This window comes from Sinohyriopsis cumingii, chromosome 3 (assembly GCF_028554795.1).
Source record: "Sinohyriopsis cumingii isolate HCF-2022 chromosome 3, ASM2855479v2, whole genome shotgun sequence".
NCBI classification, from domain to species: Eukaryota; Metazoa; Mollusca; class Bivalvia; order Unionida; family Unionidae; genus Sinohyriopsis; species Sinohyriopsis cumingii.
Window position 1 is genome coordinate 112,496,238 of NC_142963.1, and position 24,104 is coordinate 112,520,341.

The 24,104-nt window shown below is 34.5% G+C and overlaps 2 protein-coding genes across 3 annotated transcripts in view; one reads left to right on the forward strand and one right to left on the reverse strand.

Annotated features, from left to right (window-relative positions):
* Window positions 1–24,104, forward strand: part of LOC149803595 (U3 small nucleolar RNA-associated protein 6 homolog) — a 254,661-nt gene that overhangs the window by 95,757 nt on the left and 134,800 nt on the right. The gene's annotated exons all lie outside the window — the stretch shown is intronic.
* The window catches only part of LOC149803596 (uncharacterized), a 43,057-nt gene continuing 23,112 nt past the window's right edge, over window positions 4,160–24,104 (reverse strand). The window contains exons 1-2 of one of the 2 annotated variants that reach the window (XM_089953339.1): window positions 15,333–15,829; window positions 4,160–8,050 (exon numbers count right to left, since the gene is read on the reverse strand). In XM_089953339.1, the coding sequence (XP_089809465.1) occupies window positions 7,110–7,970 (861 nt within the window). In that variant the 5' untranslated portion in view covers window positions 7,971–8,050; window positions 15,333–15,829 and the 3' untranslated portion in view covers window positions 4,160–7,109. Of the gene's footprint in view, window positions 8,051–15,332; window positions 15,830–24,104 lie in introns of those variants that run through there. The other variant, XM_089953341.1, reaches the window with a different exon arrangement.

Below are 24,104 nucleotides of genomic sequence, written 5' to 3' on the forward strand. Positions count from 1 at the left end.
TGATCAAAGGTTTATATATGTATAACAGAGATTTATATATGTATAACAGAAATTTATATATGTATAACATAGAGAGCTGGAAATCCACCAGACTTGTGGTATATAGGATATATAAAGGACCTCAATGGCTGTATACACATCAATCTCATAGTCATGTACAGGAAAACGACTGAAATACATGAGAAAGTAAACAAACTTTACTGTATATTCTCTTTTTTATTGTGAGGTTGCAAAGAAAACACCTATTCATAGATACCAAATGTTAAATGATCCACCTTTAAATAAAATAGGGTCTTAGTTTCCAATTTGCAGCCAATCCACAAGTTTAAGCATCAATGATAACGTCCTTTTTTTATTGCTCACCAGGTCGTAAGACCAAGTGAACTTATGGTATAATCCTCTATTTATCGTCATGTTTCCCATTCATGATTCCTATTTATATCTTCTAAAATACTGTTTGACCCATTACAAGTGATTTTACAGGGAGCATTCTGGCATCAAGGCCTTTCTGATTTGTTCAGTCAATGGATGCTGATCTATCAAACAGTTATGGCCACAGTTACCAAAAACAGAAAAACCTTTGTACTAATTCTTCTTGAAAGAAATTCCACTGAACAGAATTTAGGCAGATGTGACAGAAAGCATCCTGGTAATAATTATTATCATTCCTGCAACCAGGATAAGCTTCTCGAAAACCACTGAACAGAATTTGATTAAATTTAACAGAAAGCATCCTGGCGTAGATGGCTTTCACTTTTTAGTATACAAGTGATGCCATTGCCATCAGATATGCCATAAAATATTGTTACTAAAACATATATGTAAGCCTAAATTAAGCATTTTCTCAAAAATTGCTCAAGACAATTTGACCAAATTTTACATTTAATCCTAGTTAGAAGGCTTTCAGAGTTTTACTAACGATGTAGAACCTTCACCAGATATATCTACCATTACTAAAAATAGTATTTAAAAAATCTGTAATGATTTCATCCACTTAACAGAATTTGACCATATTTTGCAGCACCCCGGCATATACAGTTTTCAAGTCTTTACAAATGATGCTAATTCACCAGATATAGCTGTTGTTGCGAAAAAATGATAGAAAATCATTTAAATGATCTCTTCAAAATTATGCAATAGAATTTAGTGGATTTAAATGATCTCTTCAAAATTATGCAATAGAATTTAGTGGATTTAAATGGAAAGCATCATGGCATAGAGCAATTTCTGTTTTGTCAAATGAGTCAATATGCAGACAGATATAACTGCCATTACTAAATGTAGAAAAATCTTCGAGTGACCTGTTGTTGTATTTGGATGTTGGGCATATGTCATTGTGGTGAATATCTCAGGCCTACTTTGGTCTCTTGTTTTTGAACAAAACTTTAAGCTGAAACTTGTTAAAACAAATGAATGCACAGTATTTGGCAGTACCCTATACATATTCATACTAATATCTTGTGGAAACTGTTCCTATTAAAACGTTAACCTGAACATGAAATTACAGTCTGTACTCAATTTTAAGTCTAGTCCAACTGCAAACTACATAGACCCAGGTCTGTCAGTGTGTAAGGAACAGACAGATCTGGTTCTGTGCAGTTTGTTAGGAGTAATCAATAGATCAACAAACAATGTATGCCCTGGTCAGCAGGCACATTATGCTATGGCAGCTCAGGATCATTTTTGTTTGCAATTTGACTTATAAATTATAACCAAGTATATACAGTAAAAAGTAAAAGCATTAAATACAGACTGCTACCCCTGACATTATTGACTATACAATACAGACTGCTACGGAGGACCCCTGACATTGCTGAGTATACAAAACAGACTACTGCAGAGGACCCTGACATTACTGAGTATACAATACAGATTGCTACAGAGGACCCCTGACATTACTGAGTATACAATACAGACTGCTACAGAGGACCCCTGACATTACTGAGTATACAAAACAGACTACTACAGAGGACCCTGACATTACTGAGTATACAATACAGACTGCTACAGAGGACCCCTGACATTACTGAGTATACAAAACAGACTACTACAGAGGACCCCTGACATTACTGACTATACAATACAGACTGCTACAGAGGACCCCTGACATTACTGACTATACAATACAGACTGCTACAGAGGACCCCTGACATTACTGACTATACAATACAGACTGCTACAGAGGACCCCTGACATTACTGAGTATACAATACAGACTGTTACAGAGGACCCCTGACATTACTGAGTATACAATACAGACTGTTACAGAGGACCCCTGACATTACTGACTATACCATACAGAGCTGGGTGAAAAAACATTAGACTAAATTGTACATTTTGTTGAGTATTGGTACTGTATATATGTACTCCTTAGAGGATGCAGTGCTTCATTGTGAAAAACCATCAGGACTGAGGAGTGACCACTAACTGGAGCTTAAACTCATGGCCTGGAAGTCATAAAACTCTTTAAGACTGGGTTCCTCTTTCAGTCTATCAAGATATACTTTAACAAATAAAGCCATTTGCCATTAGCTACTGTGATAACTCAAGCTTTGAAGATTTTTTTAGGAGTTGGGATGTGGGATCATAGCCAGAACTTCCCAGCAATGTGGGATCCATCATAATCCTGAGCATGACTCTAAGTTTATTCTCCGTATGCACATCATGGAAGCAAATGTTAACAATTATGAACTGGTACCTTTGTGTGATTATATATAGTATTAATTGTTCTTTTTCTTGGTATTCAAAATTATGAGTTTCATGATCTGTCAACAGTTAAGCTGTGAAATGTATATAAATTTATACCAGATATGAAATTGATGTTATAATCTGCAATAACTTGTAATCTGTGATTTGACATGTTTAATCTGAAGGCATTCAAAAGGAATGGAATACATTGATTTTTTTTTCATACCTGGATTTTACCTGGTCATAAGGCCAAGTATACTTACAATGGTATTCTCCTCTTCCATTGTGTATCATGCACTATGTGTCATTTTTTCATGCATCCATCAACAGTTGCATGTTACCATCCTGGAGGTCATGTTTCTAATCTGATGTTGGTTCAAGTGGGAATATCGATGCAATATAATATAATTACTGAACAATGGAAACGTGATATTTATAACTGACATTTATTTTTCCTAATTCACCGTGTGTTAGGGACTGACAGATTAATTTAGGGGGAGATGGTATTTTCTTTCTTTTTCTTTCAAGATAATTAATATTTTTTTCAACTAATACAATGGATATAATAGAGGAAGCTTTTGGCTCTGTATATTAGATCAAACACATCAGTATTTTTTAACCAAAAATCCTATGAGCCACTTGTCCTGAAAAATTAAATGGTCAGTCCTTTACCGAACTCTGAAATTTTCCTTTCTCAAGATGAACAGTACATGTATATATCAACCACTGTATGGTTGTCTCCAATCCCTTAAGATGAAGATGAACAAATTCAGGATACTCACATGAGCTGTACAGTCTTCATTACACAATATTAGCAGATGGAAAATCCATACACACACACACACACACACACACACACACACACACACACATTATTTGTGGTATGAAGCATTTATTGCCCAAATTATGTCTAAAAAGAACCAAGCCCATCATCATCACTTTGTTGTCAGTCACATATAGATAATTATAGATAAAAACTATGAATAACAGTTGGTTGCTGACATTACTTTGTGCAGTCAGCTTGTGTTTTTTGACAGTCAGGTTATTGAGCATTGTGGGGCCCCGAGTGGCCGAGTGGTCTAAAGCGCTCTCCGTTACGGATCACTGCCATCTCACCTCTGTCTGCGTTGGTTCGTGTCTCGCATTCAGCCAATGTGGGTATGTGAGAAAGCTTGCCAGGAGCTTCTCGTGGGTCGGTAGTTCTTTCCGGCTTTTCCCGGGTTCTTCCTCCACCACTAATACTGGCCGCCATGTATAGTCTATCGTGTGCTGAAAAATGGTGTTAAACCCCACAACAACAACAACAATTGAGCATTGAAAAGGCTGCAATCTGGATCTTTGTTTGCAGTTTGACTTGACTTATAAGTGAGTGTAGTTGTATATCAGCTAGTGTATTGCAAGGCGGCCATTTGTTACCTGTACATGTTTCACACAACATCAGCTTAATGAATACAAGTTTTTAAAATACCCAGAAGATTTTGTCTGTCTTTAATTTATTTTGGACAATAGAAAATGCGTAATGACATATTTGCAAATAAATGCTATGACATAATCATCAGTCCCTTAACAATTATAACAACACTACAAACACAAACAGTAAAATATTGCCATGTTTCCAGAAGCAATCAAAAGGAGTATAGTTTGTCATGTTTATGAAGGACAGAAACATTTTAATAATTTTGATATTAAAGATTTTTTCAAATACAGTATTGCATTAAAGCATAATTATAAAAAAATCTGTTGAGAATTAATCCTTGAATGTTTTTGTCTATGTAACGCATGCTATTTTATTACTTTTTTTATTCAAGGAAGGGATATTAAACATTTAAAGAAAAGTACAGTATTTACTGATAGGATAAAAGCAATTATGAATGGTGATTTATGTATATCATGTCCTAACTTCAGAGTCTTATAATGTATTGAAAGATATGCTTTGAATAATTACAGCGAAAAATATTTACCTTTTAGTTACCTTGTACTGTAAGTGTCAGACAAGCAGAATCAATTATACTGATAATAATGTGGGAATTTAACATCATGGAATCAGTGTTCCATAGAGTCAGTCATGTCACTAGGAATTTAACATCATGGAATTGGTGTTCCATAGAGTCAGTCATGTCACCTGAGGAATTTAAACACCACTGAATCGGTTTTATTTTGAGTCGGTCATTTAGCCACTACAGATAGGGTAGTTATATCTTGTTTTTGCATTTTTAAAGTATTTATGCTGATGTCAATATTAGATCCTAAGTCCTCAGTTTAGATTTTCATCTTAAATTCTGTTTACTTTGCACAAGAAAGAGAGAAAGAAAAAAGAAAGAAAAAAGGTTTAATTAGTAATTAATGAATCTTCAAAGTGATTTATGCAAATGATGAATGTTTTTGGGAGAATTGTCCAAGTAAAAGTTACAAGCTTTTTTAAAATATCCACTAGAGTTTTGATATTTGTATTCCCACCATAATGGAAGAAACAATTTGTGTTCACCTTGTCTCTCTGTCCATCACACTTTGGTTAAGTTTTGCGTTTAAGTCCGTTTGTCATTTATCATAAGTATCAGAGACAAGCAGTTTTTAATGTATATGTATGTATAGTGTTGCTTGTACCAAATACCAAATATAGATTATTGTGACCTAATTTTCAACTTCTGAATTAGTTGCCATCAGGTCAGTTCTTAAGCATTGTTTGCTCTTGAGGCATATAGATTTGTAAGTATATCTCCTGTATTTTTAACCAGTGGCAAGTAACTTTGAGTTAAGTTGCATCATGGTGAGTACAATAATACCCTCCCAAAAATTGGTCACTGTGACTTGCATTTCATGTTTCAGCATCTTTGATTAAAATGTGCCTTTATATTAGTTTTTAAGGCATCAAGTGCAATCTTAACAAAAGTAGGTAAATGTGACATGCATTTGAACGCTTCAGCCAATTTAATTGGTTTTATTGGTAAAAATGCATGCAACTTTGTGGATGCATCTTGATTCATAGCTACAATGCCACATTACCAAAATTAGCTTACTGTGTTATATTTCACACTTCATCGACTCATTTATGTTAATTCTCGTGTATATTTGACAGCTGGATTTTACATTGGGGAAGGGCAGAGTATTCATGTTTTATGAACACATTTCTAGCATTACACTACTGAATTGCAATTTTGAATAGATTGTTTTTCGTAAAAAGAGCATCAACTTCATGACTTTGCACACTAGTTTGTTACACATATCCACTTGTTCATTTTACGATTGAGTTTGATTTTCAGAAAGGTGAAAGATCAGTGAAGAATTTCATATGAAGAGAAACAAGATGTTTTAAGTTTTGTCAGTTGATAAGTAGCTTTATGGATTTACATTTAAAATTGTTCATAGTAACACAAATACATTTTGAGATGTCTTCACATTCTATATTACAACAAATTTTCAGCGAAATCTTATGCTTTCCATATAAATTATTTTGTGTTTTTCTTACACAATATGTTTCTCTGTACAAACACTGATAAATTTACAATAAACCACATACATATTGATGCAGTAATGAGACCATGTTTTTAACATGCAGTAAACACACACACACATAAACTAAAAACATTATCATCCAATATTTACTGACTGGAATTCTGAACTGTTTGTAAAAGCACCTATTTGTTGAAATGGAGTTGATTTAATACTCCGCAAGACAATGAATATCTATTCCAAACACATCACAGTTTATAATTGATGCGGTTAACATTCCGTGAAAGTTCTTATCCTTTGAAATTTGCATTTGTCCTAAAGCAAGCAACTGGAATAGGATTGGGATCCTCACATTCTGCTGATATTCATCAAAAGTGGAATGACTTACACATGATTAAACCGACCTATCGGTTATCTCAGATTTGTGCTTTGGATGTATAACTAGATCCATAAGAATATAAATTGGACCCAGTCTCCACTTTTTGCTGGAATGTGATTACATTTGTCTAAATCCATCACTGTTGGGCTCATTATTGTGGTCAACAAGATTGCGATAAGAATATAAATAGCACCTTTACCAGCAACTTTAATTTGGAATTTCAGGTTCTGATGGCATACCATCACTCAGTACAATGGAAGAGGGGCACACTATATGTAATGGATACCATAGATATAAGACGAGTCCAAATGCAAACAGCACAGACCCTGATCTACAGGCGCATTGTGCAACAGCAGATCAAGATCTTTGTTGTTTGCATTTTGACTAGACTTAAGCGAGTATATACAGTAACAACAATCACTTAATTTCCAATGGATTTCCATTGAGGTCTTGCTTTAGATCACACACCGCATAAACTTGGATCACAAACTGATACCAGAATATTGAACAAGTACTTAACTATACTGTCTTTTTTGATGCTCTGCACATATCACAACTGGAATTTGTAGAAGTCTTATACTGGTCAGATCTATCACGCGGCAGAAAATGTGGGATCACCAATTTCCTCAGTAAAAGGTCTGTGAACCATGACTGTGGTGAAAGTCATTTCTGGGTGCAGAGGGATTAGGGGTGGTTGTTTGGACATTGCGTGCATGGAGTTCTTTGGATGGAAATGCAGATCTGGGTTTATATGATTTAGGTCTATAGTTTCAATTGTTTGACTAGAAGGTAAAGGTTTTCTCAGATACTTTTTATGCTTGTTTGGAGTCCTATGAACTGGTATGCGCAGCATTTGCCTTGCATCACTTGCATTAATTTTGATTGGTCGAAATAGAGGCAAGGAATCATGGGGTTTAGAGTTGATAATAGTACTTTGACATTGGTCTTGAGCATTACTGCTACTCGCACTATGATTGTATTGTCCAGAACGTGAACTCCTGAATCCAGAATCCTCGGAATCAGTTGAAGCTTGAGAATTTGGTCTTTGAGCCTCTTTCTCTTGCTTGTTATGTACATCTCCTGAATCAGCCATCCCAATATCATGACTAGGGTGAAACATTTGCTGTGTATTCTCCTGCAACCTTTCCTCAACAATGTCACCACTTTCATCATAATTTCCATTGTTTTTATTTTCATTGTTATTATTATGTTTCTGTATATTCTGCTCAGTGTTGGAAAGGGTCAGAGACTGGAGAGGGTGCTTCTGAACAGGAGGAAAGCCTTCACAGTCTTTGAACCGTCCATGAGGATCATGTCTTTTGTACCTTATTCGGTCCCGAATTCTCATTCTGTACCAGCAGACAAGAAATGTAACAAAGATGGCTACTGTCACCAAGGTTGGAACGAGAATACCCACAAAAAAAAGTTGGTTCAGTGTCATGATGTCTACCATTCTGCACAGATATCCGGTGTCTTCTGCTCAGCAGGATGCCCCATGGTCTCTGGCAAGGAGATGGGTCACATTCATACCATCTGAGAAAAAAAATGTACACTTTGATTTGGCTATCTTTTAATATAATAAAACATTGAGTAACATGGCTCATGACAAGGCCATTTTATCAACCTTTTCATCGTCTTGGTAATGTTAATATAATAAATTCAAGAACAAATTATGTCTCAAGAAAATCCATCACTGCAAATGATCTGACAATGAAGATGGTACTAACTAACTAACCTAATGATCTTTATAAGTTTGTAATGATAGTTTGAATGGATTATTTTCATCAAAGATGAGATAGGAAAATGTAGACCTAAGTGTTGTAATCATGATGTAACTTGAATGAGACCAAAAGTGAGTTACCTATGGCCTGAATGCATACAGTAGGTACACCATAAAAATATCTGCACAATCATGTCTTACATGAAAGACTACCATTAAATGCTTGTAACTATCAAAATGTCTGGACAAACAAATGTCATTCTTTGACATTTATTATCACATGCTTATTGCCCCAGATAGTTTTGGCAGTAAATCTCACACAGAAGTGAGTTCATCCAATAATCTGAGAGTCTCCATAACAACAGGAATTCCTCAGAGTTCTGAGAAAGCAGTATCATTTTATAAAAAACAAAAACAGCAGCTCCAACATTTCATTGGGAAAGGTCAAGAAAAATGTAATGAGCCTAGCTTAGAATTTCTCTGATCATTGTCCACATCGTAAATAAAATCTATTAGTTTAGAAAAGAGAATAGTTGGGAAAAGTAGGATACATGCACATATTAAATATATTTACTGCCTTCCAAAGGGGAATGGATGGGGTTGAGGTGGTGATAAACAAGATGGTTAATATATCCCATAATCATCAGATGATAAGTCCATACATGGTAAGAAGCCCACTTTCCATAAATTGGTTGAAATTTATAAATAATATGACAAACACACCCTTAACTTTAGGCTGACCCCTTTGTCTGTCATGGGAGTAATATTAAGTCGATGTTAAGTGTGCTGTTTTCAAACCTATCCTTTGTACTTGTGCATAAGTTAGTTCCACGTGCGAAAAACATAGATCCAGATCAGCTAATGCATAATGTAGTGTCAGATCTGGGTCTGTGTTTGTTATACTGATTAATTCTTACAAATTGTATAGACCTGTGCTTAATGTGCTGGCAGATCTGGGTCTGAGCAGTTTGCAGTTGGACTTGGCTTGTAAGCAAGTATAGAAGGAAAGTACTCCATTTGATTTGAGACCATTTATTCACATAAACCTTTGATCAGATTACATATAATTTATTCACAGAAAACTTGGATCCACTTATCTGATATAAGCATATAAAAAAACAAAAAACATATTCCTGTTGCCACGAACATGATGAAAGTTAGAGTTCATTCAGGATAAATTTGCAAAGCACCTCAGTTTACTTTTAGTTTACAAAAATAAAACCCTGAAGTTACCGGTTTTGTTTGTTTGACAAGCTCACTTGCACTGACAAAGGTAGAAAAGAATCAATGAAAGCAAATATTTGATAAAGATGTTGTCATCCATGGACCCATACTTAACACCAAGAGGGGTTGTATAGAACAATGTTAACTGGGCTCTCAGAGGAGTCAATGTTACTACATTATCAGAGCTGGTATAATGCATATAATATGGCACAAATCATTGCCTGAACCAGTGACTACATAATTATTTAATAGGTCTCTATTATGAGCACTGTCAATGTTTGCCAATCACACAAACATTGACCAAACTGCGAGTTTGAATCTAACAAAAGTTATGACAAGATTACTGTGTCTAAATTGATATTTTTATAGATTTACAAACCAGGGTGCTGGGAGTGGAGACCAGTGTTTCAAAACCTTTACAGGTGGTGGTTATCGAATGCCAAAACGGGAACCATTGTAGCATCACTTAATATGAGAATAGGATGGCAAGAACAGACTTAGCTGGCTTCGTCCTGCACTGAGCGGGTTTTGCTTTTCGTTGCTCAGTTATTATCACATCCATTATTGTCACATGACTTTGACAGGATGTGCTCTTATATAGAATCTTCACATTATTGCAGACAATAATGTTACACTTGATTTAAGAACTCTACAGATGTTATTGTAATGTTAGGACTGATTTCATTTATTCACAGCTAAGAGAATTACTAATTTTGTAAGATCTGAAGAATTAAAGGAATTTACTTTACTCACTCCTGCACATCATTTTTAACCTTCTATATTTTTGTGCAGTCTTCAAAATTCATAATTACGTTTTTGTATTTTTTTTCATTCAGATTGTCTTATTAATACTGTGCAAGATTTTTATACACAAATTTGAAGTTATATTTTTAACCAATAATTATTCATAAATCAGAAAAAGTGTAAAAATGGTCAACTGTAACTGATCCTTATGGATTTAAGCATGTTCATTCTTTGTTGGAAAACACTTTATTATTCATGACGAACACATTGTAAAATAAATAACACAGCTGAAAAATTTCAATATGAAATTTATCATGATTTTAGGAAATTTTAATTTGTTCAGTCACCATTTTGCTTTTTTAAAAATAACTTTTTTATTCAAATTATGTGTTTTGGAATTGATTCATCCTTGGAAAGAAGGAATAATTGCTGTTAGTTTGTATATTTTTCACTAGTTACGATAAAAAAGAATTTAAAAAAAAAGAAAATGTGTTGTATGTTCATTAGCACAGATTTGGTTTTTTAGACTGCAGAGTTCAGATGTTTGAATTGGTCCGTGTATTCTTTTTACCTTAAAAATCCAAAATATGGATTTTAAATATCTGACTGACATTTTTTCTCCAGAAGTTTATTTGGTGGCCATATATTTTGTGAAATTTAATATAAAGATATTCAGCGGTGAAAAAACAATGTGACAGAAATGATTACATTGATATACCGAATTAATAAACGTACCAGAAAATGAGACGTCATTTTTGGTCCCAGATTCACTGCTGCTTTAGTGTTCATATTAGTCTTTAAGGATTAAGCGGTTTCCTTTCAAAATAACTATGTTAATGCATAAAAAAAGAATTTTTTTCTTTCAGAAGATTGTACTAAGCAATCTCACTTGAGAACAATATTTTATTTTATACCCTAATATTTAAAAGTAATGAATTATAAATTGACAAGAAATGTGACTTGCTGTCTGCAAAATATGTAATACTTAAGTGCATTTCTGTTAAAGGTGGATGGTGGAGTTTTATTTGTTCAGGTACCAAAAGAAGCATTGGAGGATGACAACAAAAATGTATTTGTTGATGCTGGCGTCTTTCTCTTAATTCTGGCCATGGCTTCACAAATTTTGTTTTAAAGGTATCATGTGATGACACACTGAACAAGGCTGGCTTTTTTTTTTATCTGGTGCATGACAGACATAAAATTGAATAAAGTGTACATCACGACTGATGATTTTGTGTTATAGACAGAAATGTGTAATTGTATGGATTGTACTGCAAAAAATATATCGAAGACTAAGAATTAGGTTCTGTTTTGCACCCCTCTTGTACTACTTTCTGGTGTGAAAAATGTTTATCAATAGATAGTAATTATAGTATAATAAATAAGTTTTTACTTTGTCAGGTAGCAAAGGTTGTTTGAGTATCCTCAGATCTGTGTTGTGGGGAGTTGATATGGTAGCTGAAATGTATACATGATTGCAGGTGGTTTCACCTGGTGTACAGAAAGACCTAAATTCTCCAATCTCCCCTAGAAACCATTCAAAACTATATAATACAGTACACCGCTAGAGCGGATAATACAGATAGAGGGGTGATCAAATGTCTGCACACAATATGATCAATCAACTTGGAAAATATCCAGTTGGACCCACTCTCATGAGTTTGGTCTAATAGCTCAATTTCCTTGATGGCATAATCTCGAGGTTAAACCCTAGATCCATCTTTTTCATTGAGGGTGTGTGAATCATAGCAAGTTTCATCCCTAAATTTTGGTTTGAAGGTGACAGAATGGACAATAAAGAATGATGGAAAACTTAAAATATTGACCATGACTTCAGCCTTGAAGATTGTACCCCAAATGTGGTATGCAACATTGGCTTTATCTGAAAGATAGGACAAGTAATTAGGTATATAAAGACACATATTCTATTGATAATGTACACATATACCAAGTGCCATCCTTTATCACAAAGGGCTGTCAAGTTATATATCAGAAATATCAGTGTGAACAACAGACGAATGAAAAGAAATGTGGATACTGTCTTTGTTTTTCATGAAATGGCAGGGGACAACCAACAGACGCACATGTGATATATCTCCTGGGTAAAATGCACTTCATAGCAAGGACAAAAGATGATCAGACATAATATAGGATGACAATAAATGTCTAGTAATCTGGCTTTTCTTAGATTTGTATCATATATATCCACTTTTAAGACTAGTCCAACTGCAAACTACACAGACACAGATCTGTGCAATTTGCAGTCGGAATAATCAGTAGAACAATCAACAGAGACCCAAATATGCATGCACATCATGATACAGCATATTAGGATCTTTGTTAGTTTGCAATTTGGCTCCACTCTTTTAGCATGTATATACAGTAATACATGTATATGTAACACACACACCAGTGACCACTCAACACAGTCTTCCCTACAGATCAAATAAGATTATTGTTGGTGAATAAAGAGGAGTTCGCATCAGGGTACCCCAGGATACAGAAATCTCGGTAGTTCTGATCTTGAATTAATGCAAATTACAACAGACTGGTCCTCAATATGCAGTTTTTTTTCTTCTTCTGCAAACTGCTCTTTTATCTGATCCATTTCTACAAAGCACTTGTGTTGTGTAGAAATACCAAGCAATTTTACTTGTGTCTTTAACTGGAGGAAATGAATGATTTGGTCTCTTCCAATCTTCTCTCTGCATTTGGAACCATGTTGTCTTAGTCAAGCATATAAATACTAGCCAAACAATTTCTTTTATGGCACTGCAATGTCAGGGTTTTACTTTGAGACTTATAAATGTGGACTGCTAAACAGTAAAATTATACCCGGTAAATTGGCCTCTCTGATCCAAGTTGTTGTTCAGTTTAATGCCATTTTTCAGCACATGATAGGCTATGCATGGCGGCCAGTATTAATGGTGGAGGAAGAACCCAGGAATAACCACCGACCCATGAGAAGCTACTGGCAAGCTTTCTCACATACCCACATTGGGCAAATCCTAGACTCAAACACACGCAGACAGAGGTGAGATGGCAGTGATTTGTAACGGAGAGCGCTTTAGACCACTCGGTCTAGACCCTCTCTGATGCAAGTAATTTTCTGTTGTTGATAAGAAACAATTGGTAAATGTCAATATTAATTTAGGCCATTAAAAAACGTGGTTATGGTTGCCATGACAGAAATTAATTAGGGTAGGTTGGTCACTACAAACTTGGTGGGTGGAGGTGGTGGTGCAGGGTTTAAATGAATCATAATCTAAAATAAAATGTCATTTGCTTCCTGAATTGAACTGTCCGTTTTTTTTCTTCAAAAAACATGTATGGTCAGACAGGTAAAGTCAAAAAAGGTGTCTCCTATTGCACTGGTTTAAAAATTGGGGTATGTAGGTAGGTTTTTTATGAAACATTATATATATTGACTAATATATATATATATATATATATATATATATATATATATATATATATATATATATAATGTACTAAGTGCTTCAAGTACTTGGCTAAACCGGTTCAGTTTGATGCACAAATCAATTTTGGGAATTTTAATTTTTTTAATTATTTTATTTTACCCTGAGGGAAAACTGTGCTAGGGTCAGCTAAGAAAAACGGGGATGGTTGGCCAACTGGAAATTAACACATTTTTTTGCTAACCAGAAGCATATGTATACATTTTTTTTTTTTTTTAGCCCTTATCCAACATTGTAAATTAATCATTGAACCATGTTTGGTCCTGTTTTATTGATTTATTGTCTACATTTACAATTCCTTCGAACATAATCAACAAAAATCACATGGCTTAGATCCTATTGGACATTTTTGCATTTTGCCGTTCAGTCTGTTTTTCATTAATTGAATTTAACACAAGCCAAAATGTCCACCACAGACTTAACAAATTAAAGTGTTGCATTACTCAACCTTCTTGTACAAGTTATTACTCAACCTTCTTGTACAAGTTATCACCACTTGTAAGGTTTTACTTTTCATCACCCCCCCACCCAACCCACCCCCTATCCTTATGCCCCAGCTGGATGAGGGGTTTAAAGCACTCTCCTTTACGAGTCACTGCCATCTCACCTCTGTTCGCATGGGTTTCGAGTCTTGGGCTCTGGATAATGTGGGTATGTGAGAAAGATTGACAGTAGCTTCACTCGGGTCGGTGGATCTTACCAAGGTTCTTCCTCCACCAGTTATACTGGCCACCATGTACAGACTATTGTATTTTGAATAATGGCATTAAGCCTCCCTCCCCCCAGCAACACCCCTGGGTCTTCCCATATGACTGCTATTAATAATGTCAAGCCATGCTATAAGAAACTTGTGTATGTTTTCATATCAGTACTATGGAATATGAGGTTTTTTTTGTCATCATTGTGTGTGTGTTTGTGTGTGTGTATATATATATATATATATATATATATATATAACAGTAAATTCAATATTCACATCTTTATACTGTCATGCATGTTTTGTGTAATAGTGGATGGTCAAAAAATTGTTTGGTTTGATGAAGAGGATCAAGTTTGATGAATAAAATGTCTTCTGTTTCCTTCTTGTTCTTTATGCATGTGCTAGAGAAAACAAAGTTGAATATTTTAAATAAAAGGGAATGTTTCTAAATTAAAAATTGCATTTTGTTGAAATTATTTTGATTGCATCATGTATAATAAGAGTAAATTTTGTCAGTGGCCTTGAATTTGCTCAATTAACAAATTAAACAAAGAAAATAAATGTTTATAGTGGGATTCTAGTATGTATGTATGTATGTATGTATGTATGTATGTACGTATGTATGTATAACAAACAACATAGATCCTGATCTGCCTTCAGAATCTTTTTTGTTTGTGTTGGGCTGGCAAGTATGTATGCTAGATCATTTTCTGATAGGAATTGAAGCTCAGCATGAAGGTGATAGAAATGTAGTGCTCAGCATGAAGGTATTTTGACCTGAGTTAATGTCTATATCCCAGGTTGAAAAAAATTCTGGATAGAAATAGGTTGTGAATTATTTATACTGTCTTATATTATTATGATTGTAAATGTCTCACATTATATTTATTAAGTCAAAAAGTTCATGTTTAAATTGTAGAATAAGAAATATAGCATGTAACTTGTTACCTGTAATATATTCCACCTTTTGAAATCAGTTTCTCTTTAATACTCCACAATGTGAATTGTATCTCCCTCTCTCAGTATATATTAAATCCTTATGGAGGCTACATTTCATGAGCAGAGGTTTAAATTAACCAGCACATATTTCCATCGAACATTCATTCTGTTATATTCCAGTTTATGTTGAAGATGTCTTTTGTACACATACACATTCCTCAAAATCACATGGGCGAAATACTCGGTTATATACCAAACCTCGCCTTGACTTTCAATTCATTGGTTTGCCAAATCACAAGTATTTGTGTTGTGGGAAGTTGTGCCACCGTTTTCTAGCAGAAAGAAGAAAAAACACGGCCACACTGTCATAACCCTTCATAACAAATGTATGTACAAACGTACTAACTGTGCGAATGCTCGACTGTTGTCACCATTAGCTTGAAACTCGTCTGTTATTGCGTTACCGTGGGCCACTCCACGCTGCCTCTACTCTTTGAAGTGCACAAATGACTGGTATAAGGTAGCAGACAAACTTTATCACTGTCACCTCCAGTCACAGATAGGGGTTAAAGGTCGCTCAGGTAAAGTGCAGAAAGAACAGGTTCTCAGGAAGAGAAAGGCAGTCCTTTTGCTCTGTTAAATAAACTGCCGAAGGGTCCAGTAAGAAGGACATATTACTCAAATGGCTAGGGGCCGAGTTTTAATTTAAATCAGATGGTGGAAATGCCAGATGAGAGCTGAAAATCGCCGTAGTATATCTTAATATGTAACTAATCAAGCAAGAAATTATATCCGGTTGTGTGTGTGTGTGTGTGTGTTGATACAGAGCTGATTTATACCTGTTATTTAGTCTTATAAACATACATTACACTCAATACTTTTATGCATTTTATATTAAATTTATGTATTTTTTAAGCCTCCGTATAATAAAATACTAGTTTTTGCAGGATTTCTTTGTATCCGTCCATAGTGAATAATAAAATGTGTGGTTACTACTAAAGACGTCCGATTTAATGGAAATGCTGACAAATTTTAGTGGTAGTAAAAAGTATTAATTAAAAGTATCAGCTAATCAAATCCGTCCAGGGTTTTGATCATGCATTAACTTCTCATTTCGGCGTAAGATCGGACATCGTTAACTACCATTGGCAAAGTAACTAAACAAGTTTATATTAAGAATTCCGGTTGAAATTGACAAGGCCATATGTTAACGCTTTCCTCAGTCGTTCTACTGTTGGGGCCCCGTAACTATTTCATATACACGATGTGATCGGTCAGGTCCGTATAGCTCTACAAAAGATTAAAAACATTTGGAACTTGAATGTCCACGAGTGTCACATATTTATCCAGGAGAGAGAAAGTTTACTTGATGTAGATTTTTCTTTATCCTGACAACGATTTGCATTTTACGGCATTCAATTTTTTTTATATAATTTTATAATTCTATAATCATTTTTAAAAATGTAACTAACGCGTCAAAGAAAGTCGGACGAGCTCCCCAGTTCAATAAAATTAGAATATTACATGTATGCAACTAATCATTGATGTGTCCTGTGCATAAGTATATTATCTAATTGTATATTGTTCGCCGCTGATTGTGGTCCGACCATATTTAGGTATAGCTGATTGTTGGTTTGATCCAAATTAAGGGAAAATAATTAGTAATGCCATGACTTAGTTTGTTCACCCAAATCAAGGGCAAATAATTGGCAATGCCTTGTAACCAACACACAATGTGTTCAAGGACAGAATGTACAAGCAACATACCTTTTTGATGATTAACGTATTTCTTTTTCTTTTATATAGGAAATAGGACATTGTGTATCTTTATAATATGGTCATTTGTCAATATTTTCCTTTAGTATAAAATTAAAAAGAAAACAAACCCCCAAACACGGGCTTGAAATGCCTGCAATTTATGGTTAAAAAGTATGTTGCTTTTAGCAGCATAGGACATTTTCAGGAGAGGACACTTACTGTCAGAATTGTCAAAAATAGTTTTTATGAAAAGATTCATTATATATAAATTGTATTAAAAAAATCCTGATGTCGTATTTAGCAATTTGTCTCTATATTATTAATATTTCTTCTCAGCGGAGAATATAATTTCTGCATGAATTTGTGATGCACTTTTGATAAAAAAGTTTACACACTTCAATTAATTACAAAAATTGGATCTTTGGCATGTATTTTGGTTTTATTTGATTTTAATAATGATTATTTTGAATAAGTTAATAACAATTGCTGAATAACTAAATTTTGCCATTTTTGCTTTAAAGAAACCAGTGTTACAGAAAATGAACATTTATAAAAAATATTACAGGTTTACACTTAGTAATAGTACTTGACAAAATTTAAAATGGAAGGTTTTGCTGAACTCGGATATAAGATAATAGCCATCTGAGTGGCTTGGGAAAATACGTAGTAATACAAACATGGAAAATGTATCCAACATACCTTTGTGGCAGTATGCTTTAACTGCAAGTCATTGCACCATACTGGGAATATATTACATGTATAATTGTTCATATCCTGGTCACTTCCTGATATTAACAATCATTAGAAATTGGTTGGAAAAAAAGTTCATAGTACTTGTGAAACATGGAAAGAAAATATATTCCAACACATTTAAGTCCATTGTGTGAATTGTTTTTCAGCTCACTAAAGCATCTATGTGGCAAACTATCCAAATTTTATAGTGGAAGTAAAATTGGTGCAGAAAGAAATGTACATTACCTAGAACGGTATTATTAATAAGTAACTTACCATTGATCATAATTGGTTTTGAACTTAATCTGTCAGTCCGAGTAAGTCAATATATACTTACTGTCTAATTAAAGTATACTGATGATTTCATCTTCACCCACAATGTACTGATAATTAGGGTAGATTTTGTCTGCCCAGGGGGATTATAGGATGTTTGATGTAAGAATAGTCATTGTGTCTGCTGGCAGCCTAAGTAGTCCATTGTTTTTACAGCTTTGATGTAAAGTAGGGGGTGAGAGTTTGAGAAATGATGCCAACAAGACATAACAGTGAAGGAGCCAGGGGGGCTAGGACCTTTTGTTTGTACAGTACAGGTTTTGACATAATCTGGAAGTTGGGGCATTAATGCCTTTATCAGCAAGTCTTTTGTTGGGTAAACAAAAAGTGTCAAATTGCTCTGAATTACCTGGCTTTAACATATATTCTACTATGTTAGGTTGGAAGCGTAATTCAAGAGTTGCACATATGATACACTTCCAGGCCAGCCTGGGTTAGATATCTAGGTGTATCTTTGGGAAAAGTACTTTGATCTCATTTCCTTTGCATACTATTGCCAATGTGTTAAAAGTGCCATTAAAATCAACAAACAAAAATCTACATTACCATCTGGATTTGCTTATAAGACAATTGCAACTGCAAACCGCACAGACCCAGATCTGCTGTTGCATAATGCCAGCAGATTTAGGTCTATACAGTTTGTTAAGAGTAATCAATAAAGCAAATAACATTGACCCTGATCTGCACATTATGCTACAGCAAATCAAGATCTTTGTTGTTTGCAGTTTTTGTTTACTTATAAGCAAGTATATATGGTAGTTCCAGGCAAGAGACTGCTTACTTGGGGTTAAAACATTTAGAATTCAAGGGGCCAAGTATGAGTATGTTTTATCTTAACTCAGATGTACTGCAAAATATTGTTAAACCTTCCAGTGGGTTAAATATCGGAATCATTTAATTAAGCATATATACCATATCAAAATGTATATTTGTTTTTATTGTATTTTGCTCCAATACAGGCAGGGTTATATCGTATTCCTTATGTCCATACTTCCATCCATCCAGTACACATTCTTTTTAGGTCAGTGAGTTCTGCAATTTTGGATGGATTGCCTTGGAACTTGGTAATTATTATGGCCATCACTTGAAGATGCAACTATTAACAAATCACTCTGCTACCACAGTTTTGTTAGAGTTATTGCCCTTTTTGTGATGTAGCTGATGACAGTGCATGATAGTTTTTGTCAACACATCGTATCCCGATGTTTTATTTTTATCTGATGATGCACATATCGTCAAATCACTTTGCTCCTTCATATTTGTTTAGAGTTATTGCCCATTTTGTCTTGCAGCTGAATCCTGTTAGTGCAACAAGTCCCAATAATTTGATGGATTGAAATGAAACTTGGGAAATATTGTGGTCAGTACTTAACAGAAATAGATACAGACCCAGTGCAAGTAGCTTTTTAAAAAAAGATCACTAAACTCAAATTGAAATCAACTTGCCAAACAGGGTCATATTAGTTTATTATTATTTTGATGCAATGTTGAAATGTGTATATTTTAAATTAAAAAATTCTGTATGTATTTGCCTCTTAAAACCGTACTTCATAAATCAAATTATGTGTGACCTTGTCTACATAAGTTATGTTTTGATTTCATTAAAATCAGTGCTTTCTCTATGTTCTTATGTAACTTTGTATTTCATTGTATCATTGTCTGAACACTGATAAAATCTCTGTTTTTCTTTCATTGTTGACAACAGAAATGAACTTGGGGAGGCACTGGTCTTATCTAATATTAATAAGTAAAAATAGATTAGCTTCAAGTTTAATAAAATAATCCAGTCGTAATATTATGGACGTGTTAAAGTTAATTATGGTACATAATTTCTGTTATGTTTCTTTGACTGGATTTTGTTGGGTTCATCAACATTTTTAGAAATAGGCTATACATGGTGACCAGCATATTCGGTGGAAGAAGAACTGGAGAAAAGCCACCAACCCGTGGGAAGCTACTGGAAAGCTTTCTCACATACCCACATTGAGTCAAGACTATAACCCATGTGGATGGAGGTGAGATGTGTGGGTGATCTGTAAAGGCAGTCACACTAAACCACTCAGCCATCTTGGGTTATATGCCCAGTTGAAATCATTTGACCAGAATACATGGTTTAATAATCAAGAACCTTTAGCAACCGATTTTCAAAAGGTGGTGAGAGATACAACTGGAAGCCCAGTATGGAGCTGAATATTAATAATTTAGCAGTGTCTTTCAAGAACATCAGACTGAAAATGCCACATTTTGTGGTACACTCCGGGTTTCTTTCAGTCAACTTAAATAATGCCTGGACAGCTCACTCAGAATATGGGAGGGGTCCAATTTATTGACAAATCAAGATGCTCCAGCAATTTTTGTGAGTTACTGCCTCTTAGACTTATAGTGAATGGAATAATCTTGTGAACAAAACTTAGTCTCATTACAGATTTCACTATGAAACTTGGTACATATTATAGTCATCATCAGAAGATGTGCATATCGGCAAATTACTATGCTCCAACAATTCTATTTTGAGTTATCACCTTGTTTGACTTGTAACTGGCTGTATTGTATGACAGAATTTTGTGAAAATATCAAGTCTCACATTTCTCATTGAAATGCCATGCAACTTTGCAGATGCCATTGATTTTAGTTATTGTAATTTTTGGCTTAGAACTAAATACAGTATGTGACGAAATCTTGTCAATGCAGTTGTTTTGCAGTTTTTCTTATATGAAACACTGTTAAACTTGGTGCCCATTATGATTGTCATTTAAACACTTATTGACAAATGTTTGCGCTTTGGAGATTTTTAATTCAACTGGCTAATTATTAGAGTCAAGGAAATTTATTGTTGTCAACAATTGCTTCTTGCTATTCAGATTTTAGGCAGACGTGGAATTAGGGTTTATATCATTAGATGATCTGATTTTAGGCAGACGTGAATTAGGGTTTATATCAATAGTTGGTCTGATTTTAGGCAGACGTGAATTAGGGTTTATATCATTAGTTGATCTGATTTTAGGCAGAGGTGAATTAGGGTTTATATCATTAGTTGATCTGATTTTAGGCAGACGTGAATTAGGGTTTATATCATTAGTTGATCTGATTTTAGGCAGACGTGAATTATGGTTTATATCATTAGTTGATCTGATTTTAGGCAGACGTGGAATTAGGGTTTATATCATTGGTTGATCTGATTTTAGGCAGACGTGAATTAGGGTTTATATCATTAGTTGATCTGATTTTAGGCAGATGTGAATTAGGGTTTATATCATTAGTTGATCTGATTTTAGGCAGATGTGAATTAGGGTTTATATCATTAGTTGATCTGATTTTAGGCAGACGTGAATTAGGGTTTATGTCATTAGTTAAGTGTGATAGTGAGCGAAATCCTTGAATATGAATTAGGTGATCTTGAATCTAATTGGCTTTGCTTATTATAACTCTGGAAGCCATATTTCTGAATTTGATTAGACATAGAATGTCTAGTTATATTATCAGGTTCTTGGATGGGCTCAATAATAAGTAAATTCCATGCACAGGAATGAAGTGATCTTGCATCTGATTAGCCCTCTACCTACCATGTTTTTCCTCTGATTTTTTATCAATCATGACATTTAAACTTATATCATCGAGATCTTTGATGGGTTCAGTAATGAGCTAGTTCCATGCATAATTATAAAGTAATCTAGCATCTGATTGTATGACCATGTTACCATTCTTGAGGTGTGTGTTCTAATCAGATTTTTTATTAAACTTGAATATATATTCAAGATCTCAGATGTGTTTGCTAACAATTGAGGTTCATGCACTTTGATGGGGGATCATGCGATAGAATGTCTGAGATTCTTGCCAATGTTGAAGGCCATATTTCTGATCCGATTTTGTTAAAACTTAAAGTATTGGCTGATGTTATCAAGATTTTAGACAAGTTTGATAATTAATATGATCCATGTGAATTAGTGAGGTGATCTTGCATCTGTTTGACTTGACCACTCTTGATGCAATATTTTTATATTCTAAATTTATTATGATCAGCATTGTAGATAATATTTATTATGAATGAGAAAGTGTGCATGTTAAGTATGCCTTACAAATATGTAAAATCAACATGTTACAAAGTTTGGGAGATAGTTTACATAGCAAGTGTTCTTAGATTACTACATAATGCTGCTTACATAAATGGTCAACTTATTTACATGAACATTATGATGCCCACTTGGACCTCTTGCTGTGATTGTTATTGCCCTTTTTGGCATAGCTGGATGCCATGTTTGGCAAAATTGTATGAATGCAGTTACTCGTCCCACAACTATGTATAGTTGATTAATTCAGAGTCAGTAAGAGAATAAAGCAGGTAACTATAATGTAGATATTTTGAAATTGTAGCACTGGGAAATGTGAAACCTGCAGCTATCATGGCTGATCATCTAACTTCATCAGTGTCAAGGTAAATGCAGTTTGCTTTGATCTGCAGACTGATAAACCATGATACATATCTGTCCGATAGGTAATTTTGAACAGAATTTATGGATCTTTCTCACTAACATGCTTTCAGATTTCAAATTTTACACCCACATATAGATATCAAGGACATTATTGATGATGATACATCTAAGCTTGCAAATGAATTTTGTTTAGCCATTTTTAATATGAAATACATAGCAACAATGGTAAACATGTCTGTTATCTTAAAGAGTGATATTAACCTTTTCTTGCCTGGATCCAAACCAGCCATGGCTAGTAGGATTCGTATAAGATTTTAAAGGCAGGGTTTTCTTGCCTGGATCAAATCCAGCCATGGCTAGTAGGATTCGTATAAGATTTTAAAGGCAGGGTTTTCTTGCCTGGATCAAATCCAGCCATGGCTAGTAGGATTCGTATAAGATTTTAAAGGCAGGGTTTTCTTGCCTGGATCCAAACCAGCCATGGCTAGTAGGATTCGTATAAGATTTTAAAGGCAGGGTTTTCTTGCCTGGATCAAATCCAGCCATGACTAGTAGGATTCATATAAGATTGTAAAGGCAGGGTTTTCTTGCCTGGATCAAATCCAGCCATGGCTAGTAGGATTCGTATAAGATTTTAAAGGCAGGGTTTTCTTGCCTGGATCCAAACCAGCCATGGCTAGTAGGATTCGTATAAGATTTTAAAGGCAGGGTTTTCTTGCCTGGATCAAATCCAGCCATGGCTAGTAGGATTCGTATAAGATTTTAAAGGCAGGGTTTTCTTGCCTGGATCAAATCCAGCCATGGCTAGTAGGATTCGTATAAGATTTTAAAGGCAGGGTTTTCTTGCCTGGATCAAATCCAGCCATGGCTAGTAGGACTCTTATGAGATTTTAAAGGTGGGGCATAACAGGAGTATTTATGCTTTAGATTTATAGAGGATTATGTAGGAATAAAAAATCTTTGTTTTATCCATATTTGTTTATTTTGTTCAGGGAAAATTTACTCTCAAGTGATGAACTGTGCTTGAAAGAACCCCCTTATGTGCTCACTTGTAAGTCTAGTTAAACTGCAAACAACAAATATCTTGATCTGCTGTAGCATAATGTGCCTGCAGATCATGGTCTGACTTGTTTATTCTTTGAATTACTCCTAACAAACAGCACAGACCCAGATCTGCCAGTGCTTTATGCTATGGCAGATTGGGGTCTGTGCAGTTTGCAATGGGACATTTACTTATAAGCAAGTATATATGGTACTCCTACATCATTATGTCAAGGAAAATGGGGTGCAAAACATGAAACATCACAAACAAAACTTAAGTTCACTAGAATTGAAGTAAACATTGGCAGTATCGTGTGCTGGATTTTTATGGAGTTCATGCCTGTAAGTGACATGTTTTCCATCAGAATATAGGTACTGATTTTGAATAAAAAGCATTGAATTTAAATCCTAGCAGGTTAAAAGATTGCCAGAACTGAATTAAAGTGAATCATTATATTTTTGAATTGTAAGATTTGTATGAAATATA